Source organism: Oncorhynchus mykiss, chromosome 26 (genome assembly GCF_013265735.2).
Source record: "Oncorhynchus mykiss isolate Arlee chromosome 26, USDA_OmykA_1.1, whole genome shotgun sequence".
Classification (NCBI taxonomy): Eukaryota; Metazoa; Chordata; class Actinopteri; order Salmoniformes; family Salmonidae; genus Oncorhynchus; species Oncorhynchus mykiss.
The window spans coordinates 23,906,977-23,922,806 of record NC_048590.1 but is presented as its reverse complement, the minus strand read 5'-3'; the positions used below and the strand labels follow the sequence as shown (position 1 = coordinate 23,922,806).

The following is a 15,830-nucleotide window of genomic DNA, read 5'->3' as shown; positions in this document are numbered from 1 at the left end:
CCCATTTTCACCTACCTCATCCCCATACTGTTTTTATTTATTTATTTTTATTTTTCTGCTCTTTTGCACACCAATATCTCTACCTGTACATAACCATCTGATCATTTATCACTCCAGTGTTAATCTGCATAATTGTAATTATTTGCCTACCTCATGCCTTTTGCACACAATGTATATATAGACTCCCCTTTTTTTCTACTGTGTTATTGACTTGTTAATTGTTTACTCCATGTGTAACTCTGTGTTGTCTGTTCACACTGCTATGCCTTATCTTGGCCAGGTCGCAGTTGCAAATGAGAACTTGTTCTCAACTAGCCTACCTGGTTAAATAAAGGTGAAATAAAATAAAAAAATAAAAAAATACACACACACTGTACTTTGGCAAATGACAGGAGTAGCAAGGAGGGGAATATGTAGCCTATAACAGCAGAACAGAGGAGGCAACAACGCTGTAACAGCGCTTCTATTGGGGAATTCCACGTAATGATGCTGTGCTGATAAATTGCAACACTGTTCCTCACCGTTAGATGTCACTCCTCTCCTCTTGGTCGACCGTGTAACAGCTTTTTTCCCCCAATGTGGTACAAAAGTGGTCCACAATAATTGATGCACAATAAATCACTGGAAATGTCGAGCAGCATAAGGGGTGATTTGTGAGCGCACTTTGACATTATTGTTTTCAATTCACATTTTAACACCTTTTATGTTTCAGTTATTTGTCCTTGACTAACATGATGTATTATTATATTTCATAATACTAGTAATATAACTCAACAGATAACAGCATTGTTCGAATATTATTCATTACATGAAGTATTATTATTTGTATTATAGTAGCATTATATGCCAAAACAACAGATTAGAAAACATGAAATTAATGTTAGGCTACAACTCGCAAATGTTTATACATTTGGCTTAGCCTATAACGATGGGAATCAATTATTTGGATACAGTAGTGAGTAGTCTAATGGTAAAAATTATGGTATCTTTTTTTTCAATATAAATCCACTTGCAAACTGAACATAGCTTAATAGTATATATGCCTTGAGAGTGCAGCGTTCTGGTCGCTTTTGTTCCCAGAGTAGAGACTCCTAAAAAAATTATTTAGCGAATGCAGTAGAGGGAGGAGGGGAGACAGATGGAAGAGAAGTGTAGTTCGTGGGAAAAGCTACAACGTGGATATGTGTGTGAGGCAGCGACACTGGGATATAGAGGAGAGAGCACGAGATGCTGACAGATTCCTGATAGATGTGCAAAATGGCGCAAGCAAGTTCTACCCCTGCGAGCCACCAATTGTTGTAGTTCATGAACATGAAGAGCTAGCTGTATGTCTGTTTTCTTCCGATCGCCTCACGTTGTTTTTAGTATCGTAATATATTTCAAAGTGATTAAATGGCTACCAGAAGGCTCTGCCTTGTTCCATGTATTTTTGGATTGCTCCTCAACGCTTTAGCCGGTAAGTGTTTATTGATATCCTTTCTAGGCTACTACTACCTCTGCAGGATAACACCTTTTTGGAACGGAACCGCCTTTTGCCCCTATCAGAAGCTGGTGCTGCAGACCAAAGATAGTGCATAATATCTAGCCCTATATTTCTATACCGTCTCCGCTGCAGACATGGTTGGACGAAACTATAGGAGCATCTCGGCAGGACGTGAACTTGACCGTATTCTTCTCTTGCGTTTATTCCTTGAACGTTCATCTTCATTTGGGGAATTGAGTTCCATGCAGCATGTGTATTATGTGAGTGTGTTTTGTGAATGTGTGCTAATGGAATTTAGAACCCGATATTTCTGTATCAATGATCTCACTCTTGAGCCGGTGGTGATGTGTAGCTGGCACGAACTTGTTTGACACTCTTTGAAAATATTCTCACATTAGCCTATATAACAACATGGTTGTTGCTTAAAAAATGAATCTTGAATCCATGCGCCCTATGGTTTTATTGTACTGTTGCCACGTGCAGCAGCCTACGTCCTAGAAAACACATAGGTTAACCCACATAGGGTCTGATGCATAATTGTGTAAAAACCTCAGAGCCGGAAAATGAAATAGGCAGATTATGATGATGATGATAGGCTCCTACCATTGTAGCCTACGACTTGAACCAAGAAAAAGTGGTAGGCTAATTATTATCATAATTATGATGATATTGATAATAATAATAATAGCCTAATAATAGGCCTAACAATAATAATAACAACAACAATAGGTTATTATATGATTGGGATTGTATGATGTTTAAGTAGGCTATCCTATTAATCTAATGTGTTAAAAATAAGAATGATAATTGTTTATACCCATTATGGTCCATGTGGTTCTTAGGTGTGTGCGTGTGCATGTGCGTGCGTGTGTGTCCTGTTGTGTTGGTTTGTGCCAAATACACTCTCTGTGCTAAAGAGTGCTTGAAAAACTAATATCTCCTTCCTTTCTTTCTTGGCTGTGGTCACTATAAATCCTTACCATTGATACACACAAACCAGCCTTTCATGCATTGATGGAATGTTATAACTTTTTAAATTCCATTTTATTGCCATTCCCAATATGTTCTGCCATCCCTCTGCCTCCTTTTCCCCGCCGCTTATGAAAAGTACATTTAAATATTGTGTAGGTAGGTATTTGTGTTATTAATCTAAAATGTAATTAATCTACAACCCAATATTAAACATTTGACATAATAGCAGTGCTGTTTGGACAGTTCATACTTGCACTTGTCTGCATAGAGCATATTAGCCTTTTTTTTTTTTTATCCGAGCACTGAACACTGCTGCGCTTATCATCTGTCATAGGGGGAGATATCTTTAATTGAGTGAGTCTTTGTGTAGTCAATTTATTGCTGTGAGAATGAATAAAAAAGACAGCAGTTATTGCCCGCTGAGGAGAATATTTGTACAGATGAACTTCTTTTTAAAATGTTCTTGGCTCCTTTGTTCAGTATGATTGACAGTTTTTAGTCCCTCAATGCGAGGCCCCATTTCCCAGCATGTAACCCGGATAGAGGGATGCTTTTATGATGAGCATCATGCCATAGAGACCCACAGGAACACACCACCCATGTAATCACATTTCCAGTAAAGGCTGGAGCAGTAGTATGGAGGGTGAGAAAAGAGGAGTTAAGGAGTAAGGAAGGAGGAGTGAAGGAGGAGTGAAGGAGTAAGGAAGGAGGGGTGAAGGAGTAAGGAAGGAGGAGTGAAGGAGTAAGGAAGGAGGACTGAAGGAGAAAGGAAGAAGTAAGGAAGGAGGAGGGAAGGAGTAAGGAAGGAGTAAGGAAGGAGGAGTGAATGAGTAAAGAAGGAGGAGTGAAGGAAGGAAGAGTGAAGGAGTAAAGAACGAGGAGTGAAGGAGTAAAGAAGGAGGAGTGAAGGAGTAAGGCGGAGGAGTGAAGGAGTAAAGAAGGAGGAGTGAAGGAGGAGTGAAGGAGTAAGGAAGGAGGAGTGAAGGAGTAAGGAAGGAGGAGTGAAGGAATAAAGAAGGAGGAGTGAAGGAGGAGTGAAGGAATAAAGAAGGAGGAGTGAAGGAGTAAGGAAGGAGGAGTGAAGGAGTGAGGAAGGAGGAGTGAAGGAGTAAATGAAGGAGGAGTGAGGGATGAATGAAGGGGTAAGGAAGGAGGAGTGAAGGAGTAAAGAAGGAGGAGTGAAGGAGTAAGGAGTGAAGGAGTAAGGAAGGAGGACTGAAGGAGAAAGGAAGAAGTAAGGAAGGAGGAGGGAAGGAGTAAGGAAGGAGGAGTGAATGAGTAAAGAAGGAGGAGTGAAGGAAGGAGGAGTGAAGGAGTAAAGAAGGAGGAGTGAAGGAGTAAAGAAGGAGGAGTGAAGGAGTAAGGCGGAGGAGTGAAGGAGTAAAGAAGGAGGAGTGAAGGAGTAAGGAAGGAGGAGTGAAGGAGTAAGGAAGGAGGAGTGAAGGAATAAAGAAGGAGGAGTGAAGGAGGAGTGAAGGAATAAAGAAGGAGGAGTGAAGGAGTAAGGAAGGAGGAGTGAAGGAGTGAGGAAGGAGGAGTGAAGGAGTAAATGAAGGAGGAGTGAGGGATGAATGAAGGGGTAAGGAAGGAGGAGTGAAGGAGTAAAGAAGGAGGAGTGAAGGAGTAAGGAAGGAGGAGTGAAGGAGTAAGGAAGGAGGAGTGAAGGAGTAAAGAAGGAGTGAAGGAGTAAGGAAGGAGGAGTGAAGGAGTAAGGAAGGAGGAGTGAAGGAGTAAAGAAGGAGGAGTGAAGGAGTAAAGAAGGAGGAGTGAGGAAGTAAGGAAGGAGGAGTGAGGAAGTAAGGAAGGAGGAGTGAAGGAGTAGTGAAGGAGTAAGTAAGGGGGAGTGAAGAAGTAAGGAAGGAGGAGTGAAGGTGTAAAGAAGGAGGAGTGAAGGAGTAAGGAAGGAGGAGTGAAGGAGTAAAGAAGGAGGAGTGAAGGAGGAGTGAAGGAGTAAGGAAGGAGGAGTGAAGGAGTAAGGAAGGAGGAGTGAAGGAATAAAGAAGGAGGAGTGAAGGAGTAAGGAAGGAGGAGTGAAGGAATAAAGAAGGAGGAGTGAAGGAGGAGTGAAGGAGTAAGGAAGGAGGAGTGAAGGAGTGAGGAAGGAGGAGTGAAGGAGTAAGGAAGGAGTAAATGAAGGAGGAGTGAGGGATGAATGAAGGGGTAAGGAAGGAGGAGTGAAGGGGTAAAGAAGGAGGAGTGAAGGAGTCAGGAAGGAGGGGTGAAGGAGTAAGGAAGGAGGAGTGAAGGAGTAAGGAAGGAGGAGTGAAGGAGTAAGGAAGGAGGAGTGAAGGAGTAAGGAAGGAGGAGTGAAGGAGTAAAAAAGGAGGAGTGAAGGAGGAGTGAAGGAGTAAGGAAGGAGGAGTGAAGGAGTAAGTAAGGAGGAGTGAAGGAGTAAAGAAGGAGGAGTGAAGGAGTAAGGAAGGAGGAGTGAAGGAGTAAAGAAGGAGGAGGGATGGAGTACGGAAGGAGGAGTGAAGGAGTAAGGAAGGAGTAAAGGAGGAGTGAAGGAGTAAAGAAGGAGGAGTGAAGGAGTAAGGAAGGAGGAGTGAAGGAGTAAAGAAGGAGGAGTGAAGGAGTAAGGAAGGAGTAAGGAGTAAGGAAGGAGGAGTGAAGGAGTAAAGAAGGAGGAGTGAAGGAGTAAAGAAGGAGGAGTGAAGGAGTAAAGAAGGAGGAGTGAAGGAGTAAAGAAGGAGGAGTGAAGGAGTAAAGAAGGAGGAGTGAAGGAGTAAGGAAGGAGGAGTGAAGGAGTAAAAAAGGAGGAGTGAAGGAGTAAAGAAGGAGGAGTGAAGGAGTAAGGAAGGAGGAGTGAAGGAGTAAAGAAGGGGGAGTGAAGGAGTAAGGAAGGAGGAGTGAAGGAGTAAGGAAGGAGGAGTGAAGGAGTAAAGAAGGAGGAGTGAAGGAGTAAGGAAGGAGTAAGGAGTAAGGAAGGAGGAGTGAAGGAGTAAAGAAGGAGGAGTGAAGGAGTAAAGAAGGAGGAGTGAAGGAGTAAAGAAGGAGGAGTGAAGGAGTAAGGAAGGAGGAGTGAAGGAGTAAAGAAGGGGGAGTGAAGGAGTAAGGAAGGAGGAGTGAAGGAGTAAGGAAGGAGGAGTGAAGGAGTAAAGAAGGAGGAGTGAAGGAGTAAGGAAGGAGTAAGGAGTAAGGAAGGAGGAGTGAAGGAGTAAAGAAGGAGGAGTGAAGGAGTAAAGAAGGAGGAGTGAAGGAGTAAGGAAGGAGTAAAGAAGGAGGAGTGAGGAAGTAAGGAAGGAGGAGTGAAGGAGGAGTGAAGGAGTAAACACATGTTTAATTTGGGGCCTTTGAGTTGTTTGTGTGTGGCTATTGAGTGTTATAGGGGAGTTGTTGTAATGTATTCTAGCCGACACATCTGAGAGAAATCAAATAGCTTCAATTGATTTGTTTCACTAATCCTGCAAAGATTGAATCCCTTTTTGTGCCGTTTAAAGTTTCAGTCAATATGAGGAAGACCACATTAAACCACTTAGGTAAGAAGGTGTATGGTTAGAAGCTGTAGTGAAGCTTGAATAGAACAGTCTGTATTTTCTTTTCATTCTGCAAGGTATGACCAGAGGGGTGTGCACTGTTAGATGTTTGTTCAAAATAAAGACAAATAGCAACAACAGCAACAAAAAAATCATATTGGCTGAGCAACAGCAATGTCTCCCAATTAGCATAAATCGTTTATTGTTTTTTTGGATTTGCATCGTGAAACAAATGATTTTGTTAGTCACATTCACTATAAGGATGCTATTGTTGTTTACTTGTGTTATTCTTGTGAGACCCTGTAATATAATTATAGCCTGCACACACAACTGTTATTCTTCTGTGTTCGTGTGGTGAAAGATACTGATGAGTAGTCTATACAGAGACCTCAGGTGCACCTATCCCATAGGGAATGACCATGTGTTGACAATGTTATGGACACATATCACCGCCGGACTAGAGGGAACTTGACATAGGAATATTGTTGATTGAAGCAGGTGGGAGTTAATGCATTGGCCAGGGTGAGTCATCATCACAATCGCAAACACAGTTGTCATTTGTATAAAATGTACATTTTCTTCGAGCTTATATTGGGACCATTGTTAGTAGATATTCCTTTTCAATATCATCTTCCTGGTGTTGTGATTAAGTCTGTGGGTCAGCGTGTTGCTTTGATCTTTGAAAGGTGAAGGGCACCCTGTTGCAGCTGTGTGTGTGTGTGTGTGCGTGTGTCTGTGTGTTTATAGTATGAGGACCAAAAGGAAGGTTCATAATGATTCATAATTGACATGGGTAGATGCTTGTGGATAGGTGTACAATTATATAGTCTTTACTTACAGGGTCTACCCAAGAATTAAAGATAATGTTTTGATCTCCCACGGCAAAGTGCTGTAAAAATAGCAGAGGTGTGGAGGTGTGTGACTTTTACCTCCACGATTTGCTGGTGTCAGCGATAGTTTTTTAAACTTTAGACAGGAAAATGACTGTTGTGGATGTTACACCCTCCGTTATGGATGTTACAGAGTCTGATTGGCTGCTGTCAGAGATAGTTTTTTTAAACTTTAGACAGGAAAATGACTGTTGTGGATGTTACAGAGTCTGATTGGCTGCTGTCAGAGATAGTTTTTTTAAACTTTAGACAGGAAAATGACTGTTGTGGATGTTACAGAGTCTGATTGGCTGCTGTCAGAGATAGTTTTTTAAAACTTTAGACAGGAAAATGACTGTTGTGGATGTTACAGAGTCTGATTGGCTGCTGTCAGAGATAGCCATTTCGAAGGAAAGACTTGGCTGAACACAAAAACCAAAATGTTATTGTAATTTCTGTTATTACGTTAGAGAGGAAAAAACACCATTATGGATGTTACAGAGAATGAAACTAAAATGAGTCTAATTTCTTGATCGAAATCTAGCATGACACATTTTTTGTCAACAGAAGCCATTCTACCTCAGAACTACATAATTACAGGTAGCCTTGATAGTATACTCCATAGTCTAATTAATGCCAGGCAGGCACTACACCGAATACAATATTTTTTAAATCTATATATACGTATATCAAAATGTCCATTACGAGTTATATATAGACAGAAATATGAGATTATTTTTATTACACATTTTCTGAAATATTGTATTAAAATATGTAAATGAAGCTATATACAGGTAACTGCCAAAATAAAGGAAACACCAACATAAAGTGTCTTAATAGGCTGTTTGGCCACCACGAGCCAGAACAGATTCAATTCACCTTGGTATAGATTTTACTAGTGTTTGGAACTCTATTGGAGGGATGTGACACTATTCTTCATGGCCCTAAGCATGTTGGGATGTTAATATCTTAATTAACTCAGGAACCACACCTGTGTGGAAACACCAGCTTTCTTTCTTCTAATATACCTTGTATCCCTCATTTACTCAAGTGTTTCCATTATTTTGGCAGTTACCTGTACATGTGCCTATTCTGCCAACCGGTGGTGTAAAATACTTAAGTAAAAATACTTTAAAGTACTACTGAAGTATTTTTGGGGGGTATCTGTACTTTACTTTACTATTTAGATTTTTGACAACTTGTACTTTTATTTCACTACATTCCTAAAGAAAATCATGTACTTTTTACTCCCTACATCCCCCCCCCCCTGTACCTGCCTCCTGTAGACCCTGTGATCTGTGAACTGTACATGATGCAGACAACATCTTGTGGTCACTTCTTATAGTTTGCTCTAAAATATAGAGAATGACTAGATTCTGAAAAACCCTTTTAAACCCTTATTTTAGACATATTGATTGGAACAATATATTTTTCAAACATGTCACATTTCCAGAGTGGGCTCTGGTACTTTTGAAGATAATTCATATTAGAATATTAGAATTTCACATTATAGGTCATTAACCAATCACAGCCCTTCTTTAGGATTGTACATTCAGCAAATCACCAGCAGAGAGTTCCTTTTGAATCCATATCCCCATTCACTGTGTTGGTGGTGCTCATAACTTAACAATTAGCATAGAGCCCACTCTGGGAATCTGATGTATTGTTCCAAACAATGTCTTAAAATGAACAACAGCAAAAAGGGCACTTTTGAGATATTAATAATTTTAATGTTGAATAAATTCATGTTTTTATTTCAGAATCTAGACATACTCCATATTTTAGAGGACGCTGTAGGAGTACAAAATTACACCAAGATGTTGCCTGTATCATGTACGAGTTGGCAATGGATGGTAGTCTACAGGGTTGAGTAGACTTGGCATTGAAACTAGATGGGTAGATCCAGATACAATATTGCTATTTAAACGTTTAACACGTTTACACTCACAAGTCTTTGTTTTTTTGTGCATCTGTAATTGAGACCTGCCTCTTGATTGCATTGTAATGCTCTGATCCAGATCTGTGACTGTATGGGTCTGATTAGACAACAACAGCAGTGGCTGCTGAAATTGAAGTGCCTCATGTGACACGGGACAAATTACCCAGGAGTGCTTTTTACTGAGGAGGAAATTATGGGAGCATTAAGTATGCATTGTTCTGCAGTGTTCAGGATGCTCACTGTCTGTGATTGATTAAACCAAGCTTTTTATGTGTTTTTGCTCCGCAACAGAATGTGCTGTGATGCAGCTTTGACCGCTTGATCACTAACCATGTTGATAAGAGCTTGGTTATTATTTAGCCAAATGCAGCAGTTTGTTTGTGAGGCTGTGGATGCCTCCCTCCCTCCAGTTCTTCGTACAGTAGCACGGTGGGTTTTATTGAATGCCAGTAGTAAGCCCGAGCGCGAGCCACACTTAGCCAGCAGTTGTCTCTCTCAGCCTGGCAGGCTTCTGGTCTCCCACGGTGGTAATCCCAAATCCCAGGGTCCCCTTTCCCTTGTTAAAGGGAGCATTAAGAGGAGGGGTCTGCCTGACTGTGTGTGCCTCTTTCTCTCTCTCTTTGACAGTGTGGCTCTGCTCTGACCTCTGGCATCTACAGCTGTGCTGGCCACTCTTCTCCTATTCCACACAGCATAGCACGGCACCCGGCAGCACAGCACACAACACACGCATGGCCAGCCAGCCAGCCAGCCATCCCTCCCCTCCTCATCCATAACCCTGACCCCTCTATATCTTAGCTCGCTGCTCAGTGCTTCTGTTGTGCTCATGTGCTGGCAATGCTGTTCTTACCTGTCTGTTATTACACCTCTCCTCTTCTCCTTTTTTTCATACATGTTGATTACAAAGACCGTGTTGGAAGCAGTCATGAATGTTCCATGTGGACATTAATGTTTAATGTCTTGGAGGCAGTCATCAGTGCTTTGTGAGAGTCCACAGACCTCTGAGTCTATCTGATGACATTGATGAGCCAATCAGTCAAAGCTATCATTTGAAAACCTGCAGGACTCTCTCTCCATGCTTTATTCATTTAAAAACCAACTCATTCATTGAATTCATCAGCTTCCTGTTCAGCTTAAAAGGACACACTGCAATGCAGTCATGAATGGCTCATCTCTGTGAAATACCTTAATAAAGCCATGTTTTGCTGCTCTTGAAATCCCTGACATGATAATAACACAGATTCAGTTTGTTGATGTTACTACGGGCGACGAAATACTACTTGCATTGAGACTTTATCTGGGTTTCTGATGCTGGATAACATCTATTAATGCCCTGTGACAGTTTTGAAAGCTTGGCATGAACATCCCTTCTATATCCAGGGGTCAGAAACAGAGCCCCTCTGTCTCCTAAGAATATGTATAGTGTGACACTTTTGTATCCTCTTTATTTGTGTCCAGAAGCGTTTTAGTGTCTAATGGGTGTTTTAGCTTCCAACATTGTTTTGCCCATAACAGGAAGCGTGACTGATTGCCTCTGTACCCGCGTCCTCTTCGTTTGCTGTTCATGTACTGGTAGCTGTGCTGACTGCGCTGGCTTCCTGTGTGTGTGGAACGCTTAGGCTTTGTTGGGGCAGCGGAGCAGAGCGCTCTGTGCGGGCAGCATGGCCAGCAAGGGGTTAAATATTTCACCACCCCTTTGTTTTTCAGCGGCAGTAGCGCTTATGTCTCTTTGGTCTCGTAGCAGCTTTACTTACCTCGCAGAGAGAGGGAGGGAGTGAAACGGGTTAGAAAGGAGAGCATGTCAATGCATTCCTTGTCTGCACTTAAAGGGGAGTATTCCTGGGATGGGATTTGAGGGATGACGTCGGAGGTCCTCTCTGCTGACCCCTGTGCTACCCCTCCCGCCCAGATTCCTGGGTCCGAGGCAGGGACTGTTAGTGCTTAGTTCTTCAGCAGCTGAAACCTGATACTGAGAGCACGGAGGTGCAGAAGACTCCACTAAGCTTGACTTTCATGGCACTTTTAATGGGCCTCAGGATCTCGTCACAGTATTTTTGTGCATTCAAATTGCCATCGATAGGGCACACTGTTCACAACGTTGTTATCAGCAAACCGCACACCCACACAACGCCATTTGGTTGGACATACTGCCAAATTCTCTAAAACAACGTTGGAGGCGGCTTATGGTAGAGAAATTAACATTAAATTCTCCAACAGCACTGGTGGCACCAGCACTGGTGGACATTTCTGCATGCCAACTGCACACCCCATCAAAACTGTGGCATTGTGTTGTGTGACAAAACTGCACATTTTAGAGTGGCCTTTTATTGTCCCCAGCACAAGATGCCCCTGTGTAATGATCATGCTGATCATGCTGTTTAATCAGAGAAACTGAGAAATGCTAACTAACAGGGATGTAAACACATTTGTGCACAACATTTGAGAGAAATAAGCATTTTGTACATATGGAAAATGTATTTTATTTCAGCTCAGGAACCATGTCATGGGACCAACACTTTTCACGTTGCATTTATATTTTTGTTCAGTGTAGATGGACACTAGATGGAGAGTCCTCAATCAGCTCTCTCTCTCTCATATGTCACCAGGTCAGGGGAAGAGGAAAGAATCCAGTTATGTTACTGTAAGACAAAGATGAAATGAGTGCAGCAGATAAAATGATGAAAACACAACACCAGTGACCTTGGCCATAATCTTTAGCCTCTTTTTCTATCTGCCCTCAAAAGGCATTGCTCGTGTCTCTGAAAAGCAGACATTTCGAAACCCTCTCTCTGTTGCATTCCACTATTGATCTGAGCAAACCTGTATTCAAGCCATTCAAAATGCAGTCGTTTGAGTTGCTGACCTAAATGAATGTTTATTACTGTCACTCTGTGCCAGCGGCCTTCAGGGCCTTAACAGCCTACAAACACCTTCTGAATTCCATTTTATCCATGGCAGAAGAAGCAGATTTCAAAGTAACAATCACATCATCACTGACACTTTGCTCTTGGTGTTGATGATTGGCCCTGCAGGTGATAACAGAGTAAGGAAACATCAATGTGGCCCAGCAATAGGGCTGGGAATTACCAGGGACCTCACAATATGATGTTGTCACAATACTTATGTTCCGATACAATATGTATTGCAATTCTCACGATTCTCATGATATCTATTGTGATTTTATTGCGATTTGATGTTCCAAACATATTGCTCACTATATGTCTGCTGCAGGGGGACAAGAGAGAGCCATGAGAAAACAAGTTTGGATCAGTCATGGAAATAAAAGTGCTGAAAACAAATTTAAAAAGATGATGGAGAACAAGCTATGAAGGAAAAACACTGGAGTTTTTGTGCAGGTGAAGCCATTTAGCGGAATAATAATATTGCGATATTGTCAAACGATACGATATATCAACAATATATCCTGATATGCAGTGGTGTAAAGTACTTAAGTCAAAATACTTGAAAGTACTACTTAAGTGGTTTCTTGGGGGCTATCTGTACTTTACTATTTATTTTTTGGAAAACCTTCACACAACATTCCTAAAGAAAATAATGTACTTTTTATTCCATACATTTTCTCTGACACCCAAAAGTACTTGTTACATTTTGAATGCTTAGCAGGACAGGAAAATTCACACACTTTTCAAGAGAATATCCCTGGTCATCCCTACTACCTCTGATCTGGCAGACTCACTAAACACAAATGCTTTGTTTGTAAAATGATGTCTGAGTGTTGGAGTGTTCCCCTGACTATCCGTAAATACATTTAAAAAATAAAATTGTGCCGTTTTACGTGTTATCATTTTACTTTTACTTTTGATACTTAAGTATAAACCAAAGTACTTTTTGCCTTTTTACTTGAGTAGTATTTCACTTCTACTTAAGTCATTTTCTTTTAAAGTATCTTTACTTTTACACAAGTATGACAGTTGAGTAGTTTTTCTGTATCGATGTTTTTCCTCCATCACTAGCCAGCGGTGTGTTCTGTTTGTTGCGAGAGCAGAACGAGACAGTATTGAGTGCATCATGTCTCAAAGGCAATAGGTAGGCGGATTGTCAACAGCACATCAAGGTGGTTTATTATGGGACTGGAAGCTGGCAGACAGTGGCATGCACAGTAATCACTGTGTACAGTTATTGTGCTTTTTTATTCTATAGCACACATCACTATCTGCAACCACAACTCCATGGTTGCTCTGTGTTTAGAAAGGATGGACCAGTCTGTTGTTTCTACATTCACCTGTCTATTCACCTGTCTATTCTCTTGTGCTTGTAGGTGTGGATCGTTCATTGTCACTGTGCTGAAAAACATGTTCTTGCTAGTGAGTGTGAATGAAGGAATTCTCTCGAGACCAAACTCTAACCTAGCTTGCTAAGGCTGTTTGCTCATGAGCGCTGTGTGTATTTTCTGTGTAGCTGTGTAGGTGTAACGTATGTATTTCTCTGCTATTTGTGTAGGTGTGACATCGGGAGCAGAGCTCTCCTTCACGCTGGAGCCCAGTGACATCATCGCGGTGCAGGAACAGCCCCTCATGCTGCACTGTCAGGTGGACGGCATCCCACCAATCACCACGCAGTGGAGGCGGAACGGAGTCTTCCTGGTGGTTGACCAATACTACACCATGTTCCACAACGGCACTCTGCTGATTGGACGCTTCCAGAGGACCAAGTCTGACGGCTCAACTGATGAAGGGGATTATGAGTGCGTGGGCCAGAACTCCTTTGGTCTGGTGGTGAGCCGCAGGGCCAGGGTGCAGGCCGCCAGTAAGTTTTTATTTCACCTTTATTTAACCAGGTAGGCTAGCTGAGAACAAGTTCTCATTTACAACTGTGACCTGACCAAGATAAAGCATAGCAGTGTGAACAGACAACAACAGAGTTACACATGGAGTAAACAATAAACAGTAAGTCAATAACACAGTAGAAAAAAAATAAAGAGTCTATATACATTGTGTGCAAAAGGCATGAGGAGGTAGGCGAATAATTACAATTTAGCAGATTAACACGAGTGATAAATGATCAGATGGTCATGTGCAGGTAGAGATACTGGTGTGCAAAAGAGCAGAAAAGTAAATAAATAAAAACAGTATGGGGATGAGGTAGGTAAATTGGGTGGGCTATTTACCGATGGACTATGTACAGCTGCAGCGATTGGTTAGCTGCTCAGATAGCAGATGTTTAAAGTTGGTGAGGGAGATAAAAGTCTCCAACTTCAGTGATTTTTGCCATTTGTTCCAGTCACAGGCAACAGAGAACTGTAAAGAGGTGGCCAAATGAGGTGTTGGCTTTAGGGATGATCAGTGAGATACACCTGCTGGAGCGCGTGCTACCTGTGGGTGTTGCCATCGTGACCAGTGAACTGAGATAAGGCGGAGCTTTACCTAGCATGGCCTTGTAGATGACCTGGAGCCAGTAGGTCTGGCGACTAATATGTAGCGAGGGCCAGCCGACTAGAGCATACAGGTCGCAGTGGTGGGTGGTATAAGGTGCTTCACTAACAGTACGGATGGCAATGTGATAAACTGCATCCAGTTTGCTGAGTAGAGTATTGGAAGCTATTTTGTAGATGACATCGCCGAAGTCGAGGATCGGTAGGATAGTCAGTTTTACTAGGTGTTCCTTTAATAACCTTGCTACGGGGTTATTACTGCCATGGTAGTACCATGTTATTACACTGTTATTGAAAAGCATAATTAGCCATTTCCAACATTGGTAATAGGAGAGGTATTTGTTGATTGCTAGGAAGTTTGACTCAATTAATACAATGAATATGAATACAATAACTAAATAATATGTAGGTTTAAGTTTAAATCTGCAGAACTTTTTGGCATCACTATTGTTGGAAGGTGGTGAAATCTGACATTGGGTTCGTCAACCCATGTCTACAGAATGTCTCTCATGTAGCCGACCGCTGCTGGATACGTGGCTATACAGTCAGAGTAACCAACAGGCTACTGTATTTACCAAGCTTTAATATTGGAGCCACATTATGTTTGGATGAGCCAAATATGAGCGACTTAGGGAGCCAGGGAGATGGATTTGATGGTTTGCCTTATTTACACAGATACATTAGCATTTTGGATTTTGCCCTCCCTTAGTGTTGTCCCTAGTAAAATGTCATAATCTGTACTCTTCTCTGTAATTTACTATTAGCAAGCCTTTATACGTGACGTTCACACTGCGTTCTTGTGCCTGCTGTAATCTCAAAGTGTTTCTGATCGCCCTGTTGCTGGTTGCTGGTACCAAGATTAATTTTCTAGGCTCCGCTCTAGCAACAAAGGTATTTTTTTGGATTGACTTGAGTTCCACGTCAAATGCTAAGCATTGCAACCATGGCCATAAGCAAAGAGGAAAACGCTCATCCAGAGGCGGCGCACTTTAATGCACGGAAACTCAAATCAGCATGTTAAATGTGCAACCAGAGAAAAAAAAAACTCTAGACCACCTTACCCCACACACAGAGATGCATACAATGCTCTCCCTCGCCCTCCATTTGGCAAATCTGACCATAATTCTATCCTAATTCCTGCTTACAAGCAAACTGCTTGTATTTATTCCAGTAGAGGCTGCTGAGGGGAGGACTGGCTCATAATAATGGCTGGTATGGAGTCAATGGAGTGGTCTCAACTAGAGGTCGACCGATTATGATTTTTCAACGCCGATACCGATTATGGGAGGACCAAAAAAAGCCGATACCGATTAATCGGCCGATTTTTTTCCAATTTCCTATTTATTTATTTGTAATATTGACAATTACAACAATTACTGAATGAACACTTTTATTTTAACTTAATATAATACATCAATAAAATCAATTTAGCCTCAAATATATAATGAAACATGTTAAATTTGGTTTAAATAATACAAAAAAAAGTGTTGGAGAAGAAAGTAAAAGTGCAATATGTGCCATGTAAAAAAGCTAACGTTTAAGTTCCTTGCTCAGAACATGAGAACATATGAAAGCTGGTGGTACCTTTTAACATGAGTCTTCAATATTCTCAGGTAAGAAGTTTTAGGTTGTAGTTATTATAGGAATATTTCTCTCTATACTGTTTGTATTTCATATACCTTTGACTATTGGATGTTCT

At 41.5% G+C, this 15,830-nt stretch overlaps 1 protein-coding gene across 1 annotated transcript in view; it reads left to right on the top strand.

The window, feature by feature from the left end:
• Positions 1–1,136: 1,136 nt before the first annotated feature.
• The window catches only part of LOC110506445 (immunoglobulin superfamily DCC subclass member 3), a 126,377-nt gene continuing 111,683 nt past the window's right edge, over positions 1,137–15,830 (top strand). Inside the window, exons 1-2 of the mRNA XM_021586057.2 lie at positions 1,137–1,456; positions 13,201–13,506. Of these exons, the coding sequence (XP_021441732.2) occupies positions 1,393–1,456; positions 13,201–13,506 (370 nt within the window). The 5' untranslated portion in view covers positions 1,137–1,392. The remainder of the gene's footprint in view (positions 1,457–13,200; positions 13,507–15,830) is intronic.